This window comes from Mesoplodon densirostris, chromosome 17 (assembly GCF_025265405.1).
Source record: "Mesoplodon densirostris isolate mMesDen1 chromosome 17, mMesDen1 primary haplotype, whole genome shotgun sequence".
In the NCBI taxonomy this organism is placed as follows: domain Eukaryota; kingdom Metazoa; phylum Chordata; class Mammalia; order Artiodactyla; family Ziphiidae; genus Mesoplodon; species Mesoplodon densirostris.
In genome coordinates, this window is record NC_082677.1 from 52,353,199 (window position 1) to 52,374,205 (window position 21,007).

General features: G+C 37.3%; 1 protein-coding gene across 1 annotated transcript in view; it reads left to right on the forward strand.

Moving 5' to 3' along the window:
• Positions 1-21,007, forward strand: part of NDFIP2 (Nedd4 family interacting protein 2) — a 62,999-nt gene that overhangs the window by 17,872 nt on the left and 24,120 nt on the right. Inside the window, exon 2 of the mRNA XM_060079815.1 lies at positions 17,710-17,875. Within this exon, the coding sequence (XP_059935798.1) occupies positions 17,710-17,875 (166 nt within the window). The remainder of the gene's footprint in view (positions 1-17,709; positions 17,876-21,007) is intronic.

Sequence of the window (21,007 nt, forward strand, 5' to 3'; positions counted from 1 at the left end):
GGAGGCATCTTGACATAGAAAGAGTCTGAATTTAGAGACAGTAAAATCTGAATTTGAATCCTGTCTTTGCCCCTAACTAGGTGTGTCAGTTCAGTTATTTAAAGTTTGTTCCGCCATACTCACCTCAGAGGATTGTTGTAGAAACTAGAATAGATGCTATACATAAAGTGTCTCTGTTTTTTTAAAGTAACATTTATTGGTCCTTTACTATGTCAGGCATTATTCTAAGTATTTATAGGTGTTATTTTTTGTAATCCTTGTGAAAGCCCTGTAAGGAAATAGACTCCATTTTGTAGATGATAAAAATGAGGTCCAAGCAGGTCACAGAGTTGGTAAGTGCTGGCGTCTAGATTTGAGTCTTAAAAAGTTGATTCCGAAGCCTTTGTACTTAACCAGTATGCTTCATATCCTTAGTTCAGCGTAGGTGGTTGAGGATAGTCTCAGAACTATTCGTGCCAGTATTTTGTTAGTTTGCTTATTGGTATATGATATATTCCTACATAGTGCTTTTCATTGACTTATTAATTAAAAGCAAAGTTACTGTAGTATGTAATGAAATATTTTTAAGTCCTCTTTTATCAATGTTTTGTGTGCTAAAACATTAAGCATACTAACATTTATCAGTGTTTTAGTATGCTAAAACATTTAAGGCTTCTCTTTAAAGGAGAATCCAGTCTTTCAAAAGGTAAAGTTAAAAACTTAGTTTACCGGAGTTTCTCCCCCTCCAAAACTATTTGGTAAATTTGTTTTATTATGTGTGCTGAGATGGGTTTGCTGACATTTGGAATTTGAGTACCATAAAGAACCACCTATGCAGTTTTTCTCTGGATAGTATTTTCACTCTGGTTTCTTCAAAGGCACAAGTTATAACATATTTTTGTCTTGTGCATCTTTGCTCCTAGTGCAAATCCATGCAGTAATGAATTCACGTGTGTGTAAATTTTTACTAGAAAATGTCAGTCGTGTCAAGTGTGGAAAATCTTGGTGTAACAGTGTTTTTTTTTCTTTTTTTATTGATAAGTACCTTTAGAAATATGACATTATAGTGATCATTGTAACATGAGAATAAGTATTTATACAGAAATAAAGAAATCAGTTTAGAGGCACACAAATGTCAACTTTTTGAGAGAGAGAGAGAGAGTGTGTGTATTTGTATGTGTATTTAGCTTTTGATATTATGAAATTATTCAGATTATGTGTTTACTTTTATCAGCCAGTTTTTGAGGGTTTGCTTTGGCATGTAACGCTTCATGGATGAACCCTTTAACTTTTGCCGCCAATGGCATCTTGGCATTTTCTGTGCTTCTTGGGTGACTAATCAACAACGGCATGTCTTGGTAATTGATCTTACTGTATTTAGTTTTGCTTGAGGATTCTGTTCTTAGCTTCTCTGTGTTTGCTGAGGAAAGAACAAAGCTAACTCTGAAGAAAGTTGGTATTTCAGGCGTGGTCCTTGCTGGTGTTGGCTCCCTGGTTTACCTGTGATGCAGTATTATGCAAACTTTTATTTTCTTTATTCCCCCTGTTGCTGCTCTAGTCATACTGTATTATGCCCTTGCCTCAGAACTCCTAGTTGTTAGAATTTAGAAGTTCTAGGGACTGATGGGCTGGGATTTGCACCGATTTCCTGCACCCATACCGTATTAGGCATTTAGTAACCATTGGTTGAGCGACTGATAACTGGCCGACTGAATGAAAATGAATGAATTGCAGAAAGAAGATGAGGCTCGAAGACTCAGTCAGAGTTATACAGGAGGTGGTATATCTATAACTCAAATTTAGATTTTTTTGGCTTCAAACTATCTTCTCTTCATTTAGCAACTACTTGATTATCTTAAAGAATGTGAAATCAAACCAGACAGTATACTATAGTAATTTTTTAAACGAGAAATGAATGCTTGTGATAGTAACTTTACCAGTATTACATGGGATTAGTTGCCTTATGCCTTTGCATATGAAACTAAATCAAACTAATTAATGACGTAGACTGGAGCTTCAGTCTGCTCTCTGTGTAAGAGGCAGTATCCACAGCTCTGGATTCAGTTTTTGCTAAGACTCTTTAAAGTTGGCAGAGGAAAGTAAGGACTCCTACAAAAGAAACAATGAATAGTCAAAGGTAGGAGGAAAACCAGGGACTTCCTTGGTGGTCCAGTGGTAAAGAATCCTTCTTACAATGTAGGGGACGCAGTTTTGATTCCTGGTCAGGGAACTAAGATCCCCCATGCCACGGGACAACGAAGCCCACGCGCCACAACTACTGAGCTTGCGTGCCTCAACTAGAGAGCCTGCGTGCCACAAACTACAGAGCCCACGCGCTCTGGAGCCCGCACGCCACAACTAGAGAGAGAAAACCCTCACGCCACAACTAGAGAGAAGCCCGCGTCCTGCAACGAAGATCCCGTGTGCCGCAACTACAACCTGACGCAGCCAAAAATAAAATAAATAAATAAATAATAAAATAAATCTTAAAAAAAAAAGGTAGGAGGAAAACCAGAGGGAACACTTCGCTGGCAGCTAAAGAAAAACCAATTAGAACTACACTCAACTGTGTTGAATGTACACCATACCCTCCGTATTCTTGGGTTCTGAAATCTGCGGATATGGAGGACAGACTGTACTATGCCATTTTATATAGGGATCTGAGCACCTGTGGGCCTTCAGTATCTGCAGGGTGGGAGTGGAGGGTCCTGGAATAAATACCAGGATATCCGGGGACGACTGTATTCAAGATTTTTGATAGGATGAGTAGGTTTTTGGATATAACAGTTAGAAAGAAGGTCATTGTTCTTAGTAAGAGCTGTTTGAGTGAAAGCCAGATGGTAATGGATTGGGTAGGAAATGGGAATTAGAAGTGCACAGATTTTTTTTTTTCTTCTTCTAGGATGTTTGTCATTGAAGGAAAAGAAGGACGAGATGGAAATAGTTCAAAAAGCACAAGATAAAAATTTAAATTTTAGCTGGGGGCAGGGTCTTTCTAAGTATGGTGTGAATAAATATACATGTGGGCAGAGAGAAAGAAGTTAGTAGAGAAGAGAAAGGAGAGACATATCATAAAGAGAAAACAAATAAACAATCCTTCGAGAGGCAGGATCTTCTCTGTACAGTTATTTGGCATTTAGGAGTAAAGAATACAAATGGAAGCCGTACGCTAAATTTAGAGCTTCAGGGGAGAGAAACTGAAGGAGTTTTTGCTTGAAATCCTGCTTTCCTCTGAGAAGTAGGAGGCAAAGATTTGGACTGAGAGTTCCATGGTTGGAAGCGGGGGCTGGAAGAGTGGCGGAGCTGAAACGCCTGCCATGGTGATGACTAGTTCTGATGGCCCTGCTGGAATTGGAAACTAAATTTGTACTTGGCGCCCGTCTATACAGTTATGGGATTTGCTTCTCTCCTTCTACCAGGAGATGGTAGACAGACTCACCCCAAATTGGGTGTCGGTGGGGTAGCTGTGGCAGAGGACATGGGAACTAGGAAATTGAGGGTGAGTGTCATGCAAATTTTTCACTTTATCGTCCAGGCTACGTAGGATGGAAAGTAAACCAGGTGGCAGCAAATGGAGGGCCCAAGGAATAGACTTAGTGGAAGTAAGGGAGTGAAAAAGGGCAAGAGGTTGTGACCAGGAATTAAGAGGTAGAAATCTAGTAGTTTCTAGTAGAAGCAGTTCTAGATGACTCTCAGGTCAGAGAAGTAGAGAACTGATGGAGTTACTAGGCCATTCAACTTTGCATATTATTGCTTCCTGTTTCATAGCTGAAGTGTTAAGTTGGTTTAGCTGTCTTGTATTATAGTAGAAATTAAGGTAGAGGAGATGATATTGGAGGTAGGGGGCTGGCTTGTAAGTTTTACTCACTGGGGAATGATTTAGTAAATACTAAGTAAATTTAGTAAATACTAAGAACAGGATGAGAGAAAGTCTGGCAGGCTGTATAGACAGTGTGAATTTCAAGAAAGGCTCTTGATCTGGCATTGGCTGTATCCAAGAACATTTTCTTTGTCTTCTTGTTTCCAGATCAGGTGGGGGTGTGTGTGTGAGGATTAACATTTCGCGTTTGAGAGGCTTTTGTAGGATGTAGTGCCATCCAGGGAAACTAGGATTTTGATTAAATGTAGAGAAATCATTTTGTAAGCGGACTGAAGGTGTAGCGGTTTTTAATGATCAGACAGGGTTTTAATGATCATACAGCGGTTTTTTATGATCATCCAGATCATACTATGATACAGATCATAGTGATAGAGTGGAAGTTAGAAGCTGGGATTGTAGAGTTTTAAGTTAATCTGTTTGTTAATACAACGTATTTTCTTTTCTATTTTCTTGCCATATAGCATTTTGTTTTTTTAACTTTATTTTAAAATAATTTTAATTTTAGACTTACAGTAAAGTGTGGAAAAAATAGTACACAGATTTCCTGTACACCATTCACCCAGTCTCCTCAAATATTGACGTTTTATCACATATGCTTTGTGATATTTTCTTTGTATATATGTGTATATATACACATATGCTATATTTTTTTCTGAAGCATTTGAAAATGAGTGGCAGACATGTTATCCCTTCACATCTAAATATTTCAGTGTATATTTTCTAAAAACGACATACTTTTACAAACTATTGTGCAGTTATCAGAATCAATGACATTTATGCAATACTGTAATCTATAAACATATTTTACCAGTTTCCCTACTAGTGTCTTTTATAGCAAAAGAAAAAACTTATTTTTAGTTTAGGATCTAGTCCATGATTAGCTATTGTGCTTAGTTAGTGTCTTTTTGTCTCCCTTAAGCTGGAACAATTCTTTTTTTTTTTTTTTTTCTTTTTGCAGTATGTGGGCCTCTCACTGTTGTGGCCTCTCCCGTTGCGGAGCACAGGCTCCGGATGCGCAGGCCCAGCGGCCATGGCTCACGGGCCCAGCCGCTCCGCGGCATATGGGATCCTCCCAGACCGGGACACGAACCCGTATCCCCTGCATCGGCAGGCGGACTCTTAACCACTGCGCCACCAGGGAGGCCCTGGAACAATTCTTTAATCTTATTTGTCATGGATTGCATTAATGTTTTGGAAAGATTCATATCAGTTATTTTATAGTATACCCCACAAAGATTCTTTAAAAAATTATACTTAAAAGTATAAAAAAGTATAAAAAATTATACTTTCACGCATTGGTGTTAGAACTCGTTGTTTATGATTACCTGAAAGAGTTATAACGATGGTTGTCAAATGGTGATTTCCTAATTCTGTCATTTCTTCTGCATTTATTATGTAGGATTCTATAAGGAAGAACTCCTGTAGCCTCCAGTTTATTTATTCATTTATATTAGTATGAATTCATGGATTTTAATTTTATTCTATTGATTATAATCTCATACTATCATCATTTTGAGGCTCAGATCATCCCAGATTTGACTATCTGCTCGTATGTCCTTGTGACAAGTCCCTATCATTTTTGCACTTTCCTACCATATAACAGTTAGATAATGTGAATGTATCTGCTTTCTAAAGTTTAGTTTGGATAGAGGAAGCACTGTCTATGCTTTATATGTAGGGCTGCAGTGGAAGAATGGTGACCGATACAACAGTTATTGCCACAGTAGCTTACTGCTGCTATGCTGAGTGCTTAATGAGCATTTTCTCAGAGTTGTTTGTGGAAAGTTTGTGGAGGTTTTTTATCAGCTGGGCATAGAATAAAGCAGTTGGAACATTGGTGGTGTGTTGCTCACAGTGTTGGTGTGCCATCCTCATTGAAGTTCTAAGGAATAGATAATATTACTGACTGTGAAAATAGATTATGTAGACAAATATATAATGTGATTAACAACTAGTTAAGACAGAAGGGCACCATGAAGAAAACTCTTGTTATAGGTGAGAAAGAGACAAAGAAAAAGCCTTTATGAATCATTTTGACCTCCAAATGGGTTTCACTAGAATATCATCACACTCAAATGGTTACATGCTGGTATTACTTTATGTATTAGTACTGTTAACTGGGTGATGGAAAATAACAAGCATCATCTATCTGGGTTTATGTACCTTTCTTTTCTTGTAAAGACAAGAATGATTATAAAAGGTTATTGAATGGATATAAAGTCTGTGGTGATTTCCTTTCATTTTTAGTGTCATTGAGCAATTTTATAAATGTCAGTTTTCTAACTTATAGAAACTTATTCCCATAAGCATAGATGGAAATCTCTTTATCACATATGTCCTACATTAAGAACAAAAAAAGATTGTTTCGTACTTTCTTTCATCTCTGTTCTAGAGAACTTAGAAAAAATACAGAAAAGTAAAAAAGAAAAAACCAACAAAATACAGTTTTCAAGCACCCATGCTACCCATTTGTCTGTTAACAATCATTTTGAAACTGCTAACAGTTCATCTTATTTAAAATAATATGAATAATATATGATTTACACACACAATTTTGTTACTTCTTTAACACTGTATCATGAGCATTTCCTATTTCATTAAGTATCCTTTGGAAACACCACCTTAAATGGCTGTATAGGATTCTATTATATTGATACACAGTGTGTTTATTTTATTTTGGATGAATAGATTGTTTCCAGTTTTCCATTTTTATAACACTATGATGAACAGCTTTATTTATTTATTTATTTTTTGCAATACGCGGGCCTCTCACTGTTGTGACCTCTCCCGTTGCGGAGCACAGGCTCTGGACGCACAGGCTCAGCGGCCATGGCTCATGGGCCCAGCGGCTCCGCGGCATGTGGGACCTTCCCGGACCGGGGCATGAGCCCGTGTCCCCTGCACCAGCAGACAGACTCTCAACCACTGTGCCACCAGTGAAGCCCTATGATGAACAGCTTTACAAAGAAATCCTGTTTTAAGCTTCTGATTAGTTTCTTTGCACGTAGAATTTAAGAATTCTCTTAAAATGAGAACTACTAGGCTAAAGTATATTTTTATAAAAAGTAATATATACTTATTTTTTTAAATACAGGCAGTGTAAGTACAAAATAAAGCAATCTAGGCACCCAAATCTTACCAACCAGAAATAAATTATGTTGACATTTGGTGAATACATTTCCATTTGTGCTTATGGACAGGAATAATGTAATAAGAATGGGATACTATTCTTTTTTTTTTTCTCTCTCTCTCTATTTTTTTTTGTCTGCACTACATGGCATACGGGATCAGATCCCAGACCAGGGATCGAGCCCATGCCCCCTGCAGTGGAAGCATGGAATCTTAATGCTGGACTGCCAGGGAAGTCCCACTATTCTATTTTTTTTTAATGAGAATACAAAATACGGTTTTGTTTGGATTTAACAGCAAGGAAAAAATCCTTAAAGAACTGCTGAATTCTAGATAAAGGTTCCTTTACCACAGAGTTGTTAGGTTCTGTAGGATTTCACTAAAATTAAAAGAGTATAAAAATCAGTAAGAAATTGGAGTAATTTTTAAAACCTCATGTTTTAATTTTAGATATTAGAGATTAAATCCCTGCTGTGAAAGATGAGGTGAGTGGTACTAATACTTTCTCTCATGTTTTCTTTCCCCAGTTCTTGATTTTTATGTTGCTTATATTTTTACTTCTTCAGGTTTGCTGTCTGTTTGCCAGCGGCTATTTATTTAGTCTTTAGCTCAATGTTTAGCATTAGTTCTGTCTTTGAAAGGACTCAGTGCTAACCACCATACCTTTTCACATTGCTTTTCTCCTTATTTACTTTTTATTTGCTTAATTTTTTGATTGCCTGGTTTTCATCATGGAGTAGTTTTTCCCAAGGACTTATGGATCGTATATATACTTTATACATGGAAGACAACTTGGCTAGCTAGCTTTTTTTTAAATGTAAATATTAAAACTATGAAACATTTCAAGCATAAAGGAAAGTATAGAAAATGATGTAAAAGATAGTTCTATATCCACTGTGGAGATAACAGATGTTAGCATGTATTTGTTACAGTATTTTACTATTTTATACTTTTTCAGCTTGCTTTATTCACTTACCGTGTTTTAAAGATTTATCTATGATGACTCATGTAGGTCTAATTAATAAGTTTAAAATGAATTGTGTTATACAAATAGTGGAATAATATTTATTCATTTTGTGCTGACCAGACAGTTGTTATCAGTGTCTCACTATTACAAATAGTGCTACCATGAGCGAATTTCTTGTATGTGCCTCTTTATGTGCAAGTGTGAGAGTTTTCTAGTATTGACGTTTACAAGTGGAATTATTGGGTCCTACACACCTTCAGCCTTACTAGGAATTGCCAAATTCTCTGCAAGGTGGTTGAATGAATTTATATTCTTACTAATAGTAGTTCGACTTCTGCTCCATTCTAACACACCGTTTTTGCTTCTTTAATTTTTAGAAATATTTACTTTTTAAATTAATAATTTATGTTCTTCCTGTGTGCTGTTGTTTCATTTCTTTTGTCTAATAAAATCTGTTTTTCCTAGTCTTCATTTTTATTAACTTATATCAAAAGGTCACCCCTGCTGTGACCTGTTTTTGGTTTTTGTATCTATATTCTTTAATAGGAAACTACTTTTTGATGGATAAAAGTCCTATGTATGAACATTTATTACTGTTCTGTGCTCTAAGTCACTGATGCTTCTTTCTTCAGTGTGTAGAGAGTCTCAGGTAGTTTATGCATTGACCTAGCCTTGCCAGCTCTTTGATTTTGTGTTGGGAGGGGACAGCTCTTTGTGATTTTTGTGACTTTCTTTACTATTGACTGTCTTGTCTAGCTGTGGTAGGAATGTCTCTAGAGTAGTTACTCTAAAAACTTGGGTGATGTGGGGATGGAATTTATATCCTTCTTTAGCATGTATTAATTCAGTTATCTATGTTTTTTGGAAAACACCGTTAGTTTAATTCAGTAAGGTTTGGGGGACAAATATTTACTTATTAAGTTATGGTGATTGCCTGCAAAAGTTGAATGATTAAATATTTCAGGTTTCTACTATGTGTAAAAACACCATGGGAATCATAGAATATATGAGTTGTGATTATTGATCTTGAGATGTTCAGTGCATCCATTACTTGACCAAGCTCTCTCTTGCCTTTGGTAGAAGAAAAACTCTGGGAGGCTTAGGGGACTGCATATTTAATGTGGAGCTTATTCTGTGTCCTAAACTCTGCTACCTGTTTTAGGGGATACCACGATGAATAAAGCATACTTCCTAAATTTCACATGCCTTATGATCTGACTAGGAAGGTAATAATATTCCCAGATCTAATTAAAGGGTCTCTAAGCTTCTAGGGACTCATGAAGTACAGCACAAACTTGGAACTGGTAGTTTCCTGGAAGGAAATGGCTGCAATTAGAGTTTACTAGCTCTTGTTTTTTATTCTCGTGCCTGAATAGTTTTGCTTTTTAAAACCTCTTGAATGTTCAGATTTTGATTGCTAGAAGGGGACTTATTTTAATATTATTACTATACTTTAATATCTGAGATTCACTTCTCTATTATGAAGTATACTCTTTAGCCAATTTTGCTTTTTAAACTTTACCAGTTATGACATTTCCTGACTTATTTTGGTGCATGCAGGTAAAAAACTTTCTGGAGAATCTGTCAAAGGGCTCTTATTTAACTTGATTATGGAAACAGAAAAGAACCTTTCATTACAAGTTGCCATTGGCATTATATTTATCATTGCTTATGTTGGATAGGATATGTTGACTGAAATAAACATGCACGACATAAATGTTGTGAGTTCAGTTTTATTTAGGGACCTTACTGAGGACTATAGCCTGACAGATAGCCTCTCAGCTCCCGAGGAACTGCTCCAGAGAGGTAAGGGAGGAGCCAGGATGCCTATGAACTTTATTTGCTGGGAAAACCAGATAGTCAAGATAAAAAGATTACTGCTGAGCGCAAAGAAGACCTCTGAAGTGAATGATTTTGGTGCTTTTCTGTGTATGGGAAGATGCAAGAATCTGAGGTCATTTGAAATGTTTTCTTAGATATGTATCTTAACTATCTAAGGGCCAGTATATCCAAAGCACAGAATGTTTCCTGTTTTTCACCATCCTGAATCCCCCTCAGGGTGCACTGTCCCTGGCCCAAGGCAGTAGCTAATGGCTTTATCCTTGTAGAACTGGAATGGCAGGGAACATTTATTTCTTTACAAATACCAGTATGTTAGCTTATAAAAATCAGAACATTGAACTATTTTGAAAACTCAGCATTTGAATAGTTTTGTAAATTCAAACATTATCATTAAACTTTTCTTCTGCTTATAAAAAATGCGTAGGGACACCTTCTCCATCGGGGTTTCTAAATTATGGTCCCCAAACCAATTAAAGAAATCTTAAAGCCTGGAATTGCTCTGTATCATTATTTCCATAGCAGTTTTCTATATACTCTAAGTAGATAATCTTAGCTTATTTTATTGCCCACCTTTGACACAGGCACCCAGCCCAGGAGGAGGGCCAGACTGGTTGGGAAGCAGTTGCAGTGCCAAAGGAGAAAATTATCCTGACCAACGTAGATAGTAGGGTGGGCTCGGTCCCACTCACATTACTGTGAATCTGTAATGAAAGAGGGATGGAAGGGATTTGAGGGAGACAATCACATGTCTGCCACAGATAACTTAATTGCTTAAGACCACAGCGTAGTTGTCAACAAATATATCTCAGAAAGCTGCTTGAGTTGTAGAGGACAAAAACCCAAGTACTGGCCAGATTTGAAAAATGCAGTCTTTTAAAAGTAAACTTAAAATATGTTATGTAACATACATATTTTGGTATAAAACCACGAAAGATGAGGCTGAAGCTGCACATCTTCCTATGATGAAATATATAGACAGTTATGGCATACATTATGGTCTTTTCATGCTCAATTCATGTGTGCTAGATTGAGAAATTAGCGGGAGACCGAGAAGGTAAGTGGGGGATGGCAGGGAGCAGTGCCCCATAGACAGACAACCTTAGATGAAAGTATGAGAAATTGCCAGCCCAGCACTCAAATATTTTTTTCTCCTTTCTTTTTTTTCTTTTCTCTCTTTTTTTTCCCTTGGACTATGATAATCTGTGTTAAGATCATATTGACCTATTGCTAAAGAGTCATAATTATAGGGCAGATTTGTAAATATGTATTTTCTTAGGTAAGATCTGAGTAAGCTGAATAGAATTTTGAAAAGTGTATCTTTCTGTTGATATAAATGTTTAAGAATAAGATCAATTATTTGTCATTTAATTAAAGGACTATGAACAGGACTAATGAGTGTACCATATAGAGCACTTTATATTCAAAGAGAGAATCTTAGGATCGATCTAGCCGATTTACATTGCAGTTTTAGCATATAAAAAGGAATTTAACTGGAGGCTGAATTCTTCTGAAAATAGCAATTTATATAAGATCTTTATCCCATCTGTTTGGTTTCTTTGTTCCTTGGAGGTCATTGAGACGTAAATATACTCTAACTCTTTCTCCTTTAACTTTCTAAGGTAATAACTAGCTGTTAGAGGTTTCAAAGTACTTGGGTTATAGCAAGGTTATTTCTCCAGTCTTTCCATTTTATACTGTTGTGACTGGTGACCTATATTGCATTTCCTTTTAATTTTAACCAAAGTTGATTCCAAATACTTCGGAGCTTATTTTTGTAGTGTTCAACAAGACAGACATAACCTCCAGTTTTGTAGAGCTCTTACTTTAGCTGGGAAAACAGATTGTAAATGAATGATCACATAAATAATTGCTATTGTAGTAAGTGTGCTAAAGAACAGGGTGCTTTAAGATTGTGTCCTAATCTACTTTTGAGAGATAGGAAAGATTTTCTTGAGAACTTGATTTTTAAAAAAAATTTATTTATGTATGTATGTATTTATGGCTGCGTTGGGTCTTCGTTGCTGCGTGGGCTTTCTCTAGTCGCGGCAAGCAGGGGCTTCTCTTGTTGTGGAGCACGGGCTCTAGGCATGCAGGCTTCAGTAGTTGTGGCACGCGGGCTCAGTAGTTGTGGCTCGCGGGCTCTAGAGCGCAAGGTCAGTAGTTGTGGTGCACAGGCTTAGTTGCTCCGCGGCATGTGGGATCTTCCCAGACCGGGGCTCGAACCTGTGTCCCCTGCGTTGACAGGCGGATTCTTTTTTTTTATTTTAATAAAGCATCCAGTTAATAACGGGGGTATGAAGAACATGACTTGATGTTGGGGATAGGAGTTTATTAATTTATTATTATTATTTTTTTGCTGTGTTGGATCTTCGTTTCTGTGTGAGGGCTTTCTCTAGTTGTGGCAAGCAGGGGCCACTCTTCATCGCGGTGCGCGGGCCTCTATCGCGGCCTTTCTTGTCGCGGAGCACAGGCTCCAGACGCGCAGGCTCAGTAGTTGTGGCTCATGGGCCCAGCCGCTCTGCGGCATGTGGGATCCTCCCAGACCAGGGCTCGAACCCGTGTCCCCTGCATCAGCAGGCAGGTTCTCAACCACTGCGCCACCAGGGAAGCCCGACAGGCGGATTCTTAATCACTGCGCCACCAGGGAAGTCCGAGAACTTGATTTTAAGCTAAGACCTGAACTGTGTGTAGAAGTCAACTAGGCAGTGCAGTATGGGAGGACAAGAATTGTACATAAAGAGCCTAGAGCCCCTTTTTAGTATGTGATTATGTTTAATGTTGTTTTAAGAAATGAATTAATGAGTGGATATCTAGGTCAGAAGCTCAGAAGAACTGTCTAGTGTGGCAATATAAATTTGGTCTTATGTTCTTTAATCACTCTGTTGCCCCATTAATTATCCCTCTCTATTTTTCCTTTAAAAAAACAGATACAGTTCCTCATTTGCATTCTTCACATGTATTTTTCCTATGGTTACAGTTTCAGATTGTGTCATTTTTAATAGAAAGTTGTATATACATAAACCCAGGGAAGCTATTATAATGATACTACATTTTATGTGGAAAAAGCTTTTTATCATAGGATATAGTGTTTACCTTAACATTGTTGCCTGTGAGACATGCCAAACCAGAAATTAGAGGACTTCTGCATTTTGGTTTTATTTATTAAAAATTAAAAATTCAAAGTAATTTATGTTTAGGGTGAAAAATCAAATAGTAGAGAATGATGAAATCTCTTCCCCACCTGCAGCTCTTTGCTCTTTCTTGTGTATCCTTCCAGAAATTTTGATCGCCTATATGTACTACACAAATAATCTCTTATTTATTTTTTATTTGGAATTTGTAGGAAAGAGCTTTTTAAAAGAAAGTTTTACTGAAGTATAGTTGATCTGCAATGTTGTGTTTATCTCTCTCATTATTTAAAAAGACTCAGTTATACTGTATATATTCTTTTGCACCTTTCAGTTGACATGTCATGAGCAGACAGTAACAGTTTAAAAATGAAGTAAGAACCTTTTTGTTTAAAAGACACCTTGTTATGTCTTGATAAAATATCTGATGATACTTGGTTTTTAACAGTTGTTTTGCAGGCTTGTTCAGGTGAAAGAACATCTGAAGCCCACTGTGTTCTTTGTAGAACACCATGAAATAATGAGATTCTCTCATACAACAAGAAAGGTTTTTACCAGCAGAAATATGCCTGTATTATATTATGAAATATAGAACTGCAACCAGACTTCTGTACTTTCAAAAGAAGAAGCTGAAAATTAGGCACGGCAAATATTTTTCCTTTAATATTTACTTGTTGCTTATGTGCTCTTTCCTAATCATTTGTATCATTTTCGAATCATTTGCTAATCATTGCTTTATCATAGGCTAGTTCTCATTAGAAGAAAGGTATCCAGAGACAGCAAAAGTTCAGTGGAAAAAATTTAGTGGGGAGTAAACCTCAAATTAAGAAGATTCTGTTCATTAGCTTAATGGTATGTGTGTGCGTGAGGACGACTGCTGTAATTCAGTGTTATTGGTAGAAAATCTAGCTCCCTTTGCTAAGCAGCACTGTTTTGTGGGACTCTATCTTCTGAGCTATTGGTTTTAACACTTGGGCTGTTTGTAGAAATTTCTTAGCACCTTATCCCTAGGAGCATAGATAAGGTAGCTCACTTTCTTCTTGGGTGACTAAAATGAGTAGCTTGACTCTACAGATTGATTTTACTGCAACACATATCTGTTTCCTTCTCTAAATCAGGTGTTAGATAAGGCAACATTGAATGATAGAGGCTACCAGAGGTTTTTTTCTAGAATCATGTTATCTTAGAGTCAGAAGGAACCTTTGTTATCTACTAATTTTGTACAGAGGGCAAGAATCCCATTATATGTCAGTTGACCGACAGTACAATTTTTTTTTTTTTTTTTTGCGGTGTGCGGGCCTCTCACTGCTGTGGCCTCTCCCGTTGCGGAGCACAGGCTCCAGACGCACAGGCTCAGCGGCCATGGCTCACGGGCCCAGCCGCTCCGCGGCATGTGGGATCTTCCCGGACCGGGGCACGAACCCGTGTCCCCTGCATCGGCAGGCGGACTCTCAACCACTGCGCCACCAGGGAAGCCCCGTACCGTACGATTTTTTTGAGAATGAATGGGGTGGAGCAGATGCTAAATTGAATGGAGCTGTGACACAACAGGTGTAAAGTGGGACTGTCCGGGGGAAACAGCTGTATGGTCATCCTAGTTATAAAACAGTCTTGCCAGATAGTCATCCAAAATCTGCCTGAAGGGATTTGTTGCCCCACAGAAAAGCTAGTACTCTAAACATTAAAAAGTTCTAACTAAAAATTTTTAAGTTTTTTTATTGAGCTAAAATTGATCTCCTTGCAACCACTAACTCTTCTTCCCAGTTTTGCCCTTTGGTAATAAATGTAGTCAGAATATGGCAGTATACAACATATATTAGTTCTTTAGAAACTTTTGTAAATAAACAACTTTAGAGATAGATCGTTTTTTATTTCCCCAAAATCTTACAGTTCTGTGCCCAAACTGAAACAGAAAAGAAGAGAAAAGAAATGAGAAGAAAGGTGAAAAAAAGACCATACAACTGGCTAACCTACCAGGCCCTGGTACAGGGCACTGTTCACTAAACAACACTTGATTGCGCTTCCATAATTCTCATCTTGGTATGTTAGAAAACATTCAGTGAGATCTCTAGCTTCTCAAAAATAAAGTTTCTAGTTATTACATTAGTATTTTATCACCTTAAAATAGAATAAAGGGATATGTATAGGAGATGCCAATTAAAGTAAAAGAAACAATAGTTTATACACAGGAAGGCTAGACCTCCAGCTAGCTAATCATAATGATTACAGTTTCCTTATCATTAAAAATACTTAATATAGGGCCTCCCTGGTGGCGCAGTGGTTGAGAGTCCGCCTGCCGATGCAGGGGATACGGGTTCGTGCCCCGGTCTGGGAGGATCCCATATGCCGCGGAGCGGCTGGGCCCGTGAGCCATGGCCGCTGGGCCTGCGCATCCGGAGCCTGTGCTCCGCAACGGGAGAGGCCACAACAGTGAGAGGCCCGCATACCGCAAAAAAAAAAAAAAAAAGAAAAAAAAAATACTTAATATACATCTATAAAAGCTAGCGATAGATAGATCCGTTTAACAAAGCCCTCTTGTCATCCTTTTACCCTTCGGACTAAAAAACTGTGGTTTAGTGTGCAACTTTTCATCACCCTGGTCACTAGATTAAAGATATTTTAATTTTCACGTGCTATTGCCCACATTTTTTTCCAGGAGGCTCATAAATAGGACAAGCTGGGAGGATAACTTTCTTTTTTTTTTTTTTGGCTTGCGGGATCCTAGTTCCCCGACCAGGGATTGAACCCTGCTCCCTCTGCAGTGAAACCGCCAGGGAATTTCCTGGGAAGATAACTTTTGAGGTGATGTGTGGATGGGACACAGAGCCTGGTTCATTACTGAATATATATAGGTCCCACCCCACTCCTACCCCACCCTTTTTTTTTGCTGTTTAGGTAATTGTTATAGAATATAAAATAGAACCATTTAACAACATAGCAGCATGATTAAGGAAAAATTTCTACAAATTGGCATTGTCTAATTTGATAAACATGTAACTTAATTTGAACCCTTGTAAGAACTTAGTTAAAAGGCAATCAAATGTCGAAAAAATTAAACAATTGTCAATCTAAGAAAATGGAAATTTTTTTTTTTTTTTTTTCCCGGTACGTGGGCCTCTCACTGTTGTGGCCTCTCCTGTTGCGGAGCACAGGCTCCGGACGTGCAGGCTCAGTGGCCATGGCTCACCGGCCCAGCCGCTCCGCGGCATGTGGGATCTTCCCTGACCGGGGCATGAACCCGTGTCCCCTGCATCAGCAGGCGGACTCTCAACCACTGCGCCACCAGGGAAGCCCGACAGGCAACATTTTTTGTCCATAGTATTATGGAAAAAGTTGTCTTCTTAAACTTGAGATGATTTTAGGTTTGTTTATACTGTTTTGTTAAAAGTTATAATACCTTTATGAACTCCCAAAAGTGTTTTGCTAGTGTAATCGCTTACCAAGACACATGCAGACAGCAGTGAAGTAAACTGGCCTCCTGTTTTACTTGGCATATTTAAAAAAATTCTTTAGAGGCAAGTGAGTGACTACTTATTGGACTGACAGAGTACCACATAATTTCTGCTTTTGAGTTTATAAAATAAAGTATATTAAATAAAAGGGAAGAAGGGTGGAACTAGTATTTGTTAAATGCCTTCTGTGTGTTAGGCATTATGCTAGATGATTTTCAAATATTATTTTACAATTCTGTGAGGATTTTGGTTGCATTCAGAACTTACATATGGAGACACTGAGGTACAGAGAAAATAAGTTTATCGAAGCTCCTAGAAAGTGGAGTAATAATTCGCCTATTCTTTCTAAAATCCAAAAATGCATTATATCACAACACACGGATTTGCTCTGTGACAAAATTTCTTTCCCTCCCTCCCTCCCTTCCTTCCTCCCTCCTCCCTCCCTCCCTCCCTCCCCCCTCCCTTCCTTCCTTCCTTCCTCCCTCCCTTCCTTCCTTCCTTCCTTCCTTCCTTCCTTCCTTCCATATAAGTGAAGTAAGAGGTGTGCAGCCACACTGCTTGGGTGTGATTCGTGGCTTTACCCTTCCTAGCTGTTGTGCTGTTTGGCAAGTTACTCCAAGTCTCTACACGTCCAGGATGGTTTTGGTTTGGTTTGGTTTGGTTGTTTTTTTTCTTTTTTTCTTTTAATCTGTCAAATGGGGATAACAGTCTAATAGTCTCTATCTTACAGGTTTGTTGTGAGGATTGAATGAGTTAAGTGATAAAGATCTCAATATAGTATCTAGCATTTATTGAACTTTCAATAAATTTGTTGTAATGACGTTTTTCAGAATTTTATGTGCACACTGACTTATTTTGCTTTATTAGTAATTCTTTTGGTACTTGGGAAAACCTCAGAGTATTCCATGTTTTTGGAATGTATATATATTGTTATTCTATTTCATTAATTCATTTTACATTTCTAGTTATTTTAGATACTAGTGTAATAGATACGGTATTGTGGTTGTATTAGAAGTTTTCTTTGCAGTACACAGTGATTGATGCGTGGTAGGCAATATTTATTGTAGGATTGAGAGAACTTGAATCTATTTGTAATCATGACTTTTTTCCTCTATAAATCCTAACAATTTGAACTTCATCCTTATTGTAAAGAAACTATAAAAATTATAAACTTCTTAATGACTGATTATGTCTCTTAAAAATTTTGTTCATCTTTTTAAATGCTATTTTACCTTGTTTTTAGCTAAAAAATGATTCTTTGCCTGAAACAATCTTTAAAATTTTTTTTAACTTGATTCACATTAATGTTTTCATTTTCCTTTGTTCTCTTAGCTTCACAATGAAGAGGATAATTCAGAATCATCTGCTGTAGAGCAGCCGTCAACTTCAAACCCAACACCACAAAACGTGCAGGCTGCTCCTTCAGCATCTGGACTTGAGACTGACTCTTCTCCTCCACCTTATAGCAGTATTACTGTGGAAGTACCTACAACTTCAGGTATTGTTGTTTTTAGTGTGAAACAACTAGTAATGTTTTTAATAGCTCGATGTTTTATTTTGTTTTTACCTGTATGGTTTTGTGTAGTTATCAAGTCTGTTAATGGGCTTCTTCGGTTTTATGATTATTTTAAAAAAGGTTTTTCTAAAGATAGTTTATAAAATATTTCATAGATTACCTGTCTCATTGTTTTAAAAATTAATTTAAAAGTGTGGCTTGTTAAACTTTCTTATGCTTACTAGAATCCCTTCCCAGTGGATTAGCCATATAACTTTTGGAAGAAATAACCATATATACATATATATTCATGCACACATATAATGCATACACACATGAATATATAAACATACCCATATGTGGGTGTGTTTACTTATATAGTCATAAACAAGGTATTATTAATGATGAATGTGAGAATGTGGTAAGTGCATGTGAATGGAGGTGAAGCGTTCACATGATGTCCCCCCTACTCATGGTAATATTTCCTGGATACAAGGCAGTGATTACTGCTTGCTACTGTTCATCTCATCCTTGCAGGTCATTCTCAAGAACTATCCTCATCTATTTCTCTGGTCACAATTTGTATTTTCCCAGTAATGCTAAGTTAATCATTCTATGGTGGAAGATGCTGAGAGTGAAATTGCAATCCCTTTGTTGTGGCTACTGTTGCTATTGCTGTTTAACAGACTACCTCAAACCTAATGGAGTAAAATAACAATCATTTATTCTTGTTAATTCTCACGGTTTGGGGGGAACTGGGCTTCTTTATGAAGTTCTCTGCTAGAGTCTCATGTGATTGCTGTCTGACGGTGACTCTGGGACTGGAGGTAATTGCAGGCTTCCTTGTTCACACGTTTGCTGGCTGATGCTAGGGCCTCAGCTGAGGCTGTTGGCCAGAACAGCTGTATGTGGCCTCTTGTTGTGGCCTGGGCTCTTCACTGAATGGAGGCTGGCTTCTAAGAACAAGCATTCTGAGAGAAAGCCAGATGGAATCTGTGATGTTGCCTCAGAAGTCACGGTGTTACATCCGCCACATTCAGGCTGTTAGAAGTGAGTCACTTAGTCTCTATTCAAGATTATTGAGGAATTAGTCTCCACCTCTTCATGGGAAGAGTTTCAAAGAGTATCACCACCACTACTGTATACAGCTTCTTCCCTCTACCACCAGAGCTTCTCCTTTGACAGTCTTCCCCATTTCAATAAATGGCTCCAGCAGGCCAGAAACCTGGGAGTCATCTTTTTGGTACCTTATTGTAAAATTACATGGTTTTTCTCCTTCAGTTGTTGTTGTAATGAAATGTATTATCAACAGATTTCTTCTTTAAGCTAATCCATCCCTATATTCTTAGAATAAATTCTTTTTGTCATCATGTTCTAATCTTTCCTGGATTTAAATTTGTTAGTATTTTATTTAGAGTGTTTGCGGCTTTATTAGTGTGATCTATAACTTTATGTGCTGTCTTTTTGGTTTGGGTATTAATATTATAGAAGCAACATAAAGTGAATTGAGAAGCTTCTCATTTTTCTATGATCTGGAATCGTTTTGATAATGTAGCATGACATTTTTAAAGGTTAGATAAATTTCAACTGTGAAACAAGTGGAGCCTGGTACCTAGAAGTTCAGTTATTCTCACAGTCTCCTCTGTGATTTCTGGTCTTTTTAATTTTTTCACCTGTGCTAAAAGGCTATTCCTGACTATCATAGAGCATAAGAACTGAGTAATTCTAGAATTTTGGGTTTCTGTTTAATGAAAACTGTTGATACTATTTTTCTTCAGCTTCTTAGTCAGTGTTGTTATATTTTAGGCATGGGCAGTGCCCATTTTCTATGGAGATTATGTTCTTCAGTAGGTCACTTTATGGCTGCTTTTATCGATCTGAGCAACATCAGTTATAAAAGGTGACATTTGCATAATGCTTCACAGTTTACAGAGTCCTCTTGAATACTCTTCTATTTCATCCCACAATAGCAAGTAATAGCCTCGCTGGGTCAGTTTTATGGATGAGAAAGTGGAACTTCACAGTGCTTAAGTGATTTGCTTGAGGTCACATAACTTCTAAGAAGAGGAGCTGGGATTGGAGCTCCCCAGACTTTAAATTCTGTGGTTGAGAACCAACCACTGCCTCAAAGGGTAGAAGAAAAGTAAGTAAAATTAAGTGAAAATTAAAGGTGCTCCTTCCCAACTTTCACCTGTTATTGGTGGAGATATTTTTTCTATCTTGGGTCTTAAAACTTTTCACAAACTTACCTATCTATTTTTAATGTAAGGATCTCATCTCCTTGGATAATATATGCCATTGTTCCAGTTTTAAAAACGTATAGTTTTAATGTTATTGCTTAAATTCATAATCATGGTTTTTACTTAAATTTTGCTTCTACTCTAGTCTTCAGAATTAAAGAAATCTATTTACTTGATGGTGTATGGTGTTTTTACATCCTAATAATAAGTCTTTTCTAAGAATTGATGACTCTTGTGACTTTTGGTGGATAACATTCAGTATTATACTCCCACTAACCACTTCCTGTTATTAGATTGAAAATTGCCTAACTTCAGATCCTTAGCTCTTATTGATAGCATTAAAAATACTTATTTTAAAACCTGTGTACATTAAAACACAACAGGAAAAATATTGCTGGAGTGCAGTGTTTTTTCATGTGGAAAATGCAAGAAAATCTGATAAAGATAGGTAAAATTGTAAACAATGTAGAAGACGTAAAAATGCTTTAGTTATGATAGAGGAAACCACAGAGGTGATGTCAAACACTGTGGTATGTACTCCTTTTAGAATCTGCCTGTTTTTTATGTCAGTGATTCTAGCATAAGTCTAATCAATTGATTGACCTGTGTGTATGATTTTACTTATACCAAAGTTGGCAATAACTGATGCAGTTTTTTAAAAAAATTAGCAGTCTATATTTAATATTGCAATATACTTCTGGAGATCATATTTCAAAAATAGCTTAAAAATTGGGGAGGAAGAAATTCTTCTGCAAAAGAAAACCTAAAGAACTAGGTAGCTGGGGGAAAAATGGGAGGAGGGACAAGGGTAAAAAAGGAGCTAAAAATCATCAATCTTTTAGCAAAGAGAAATACTGAGTTTTCTTAGGAGTTGTTAAAATTGACCTGTGTAGAA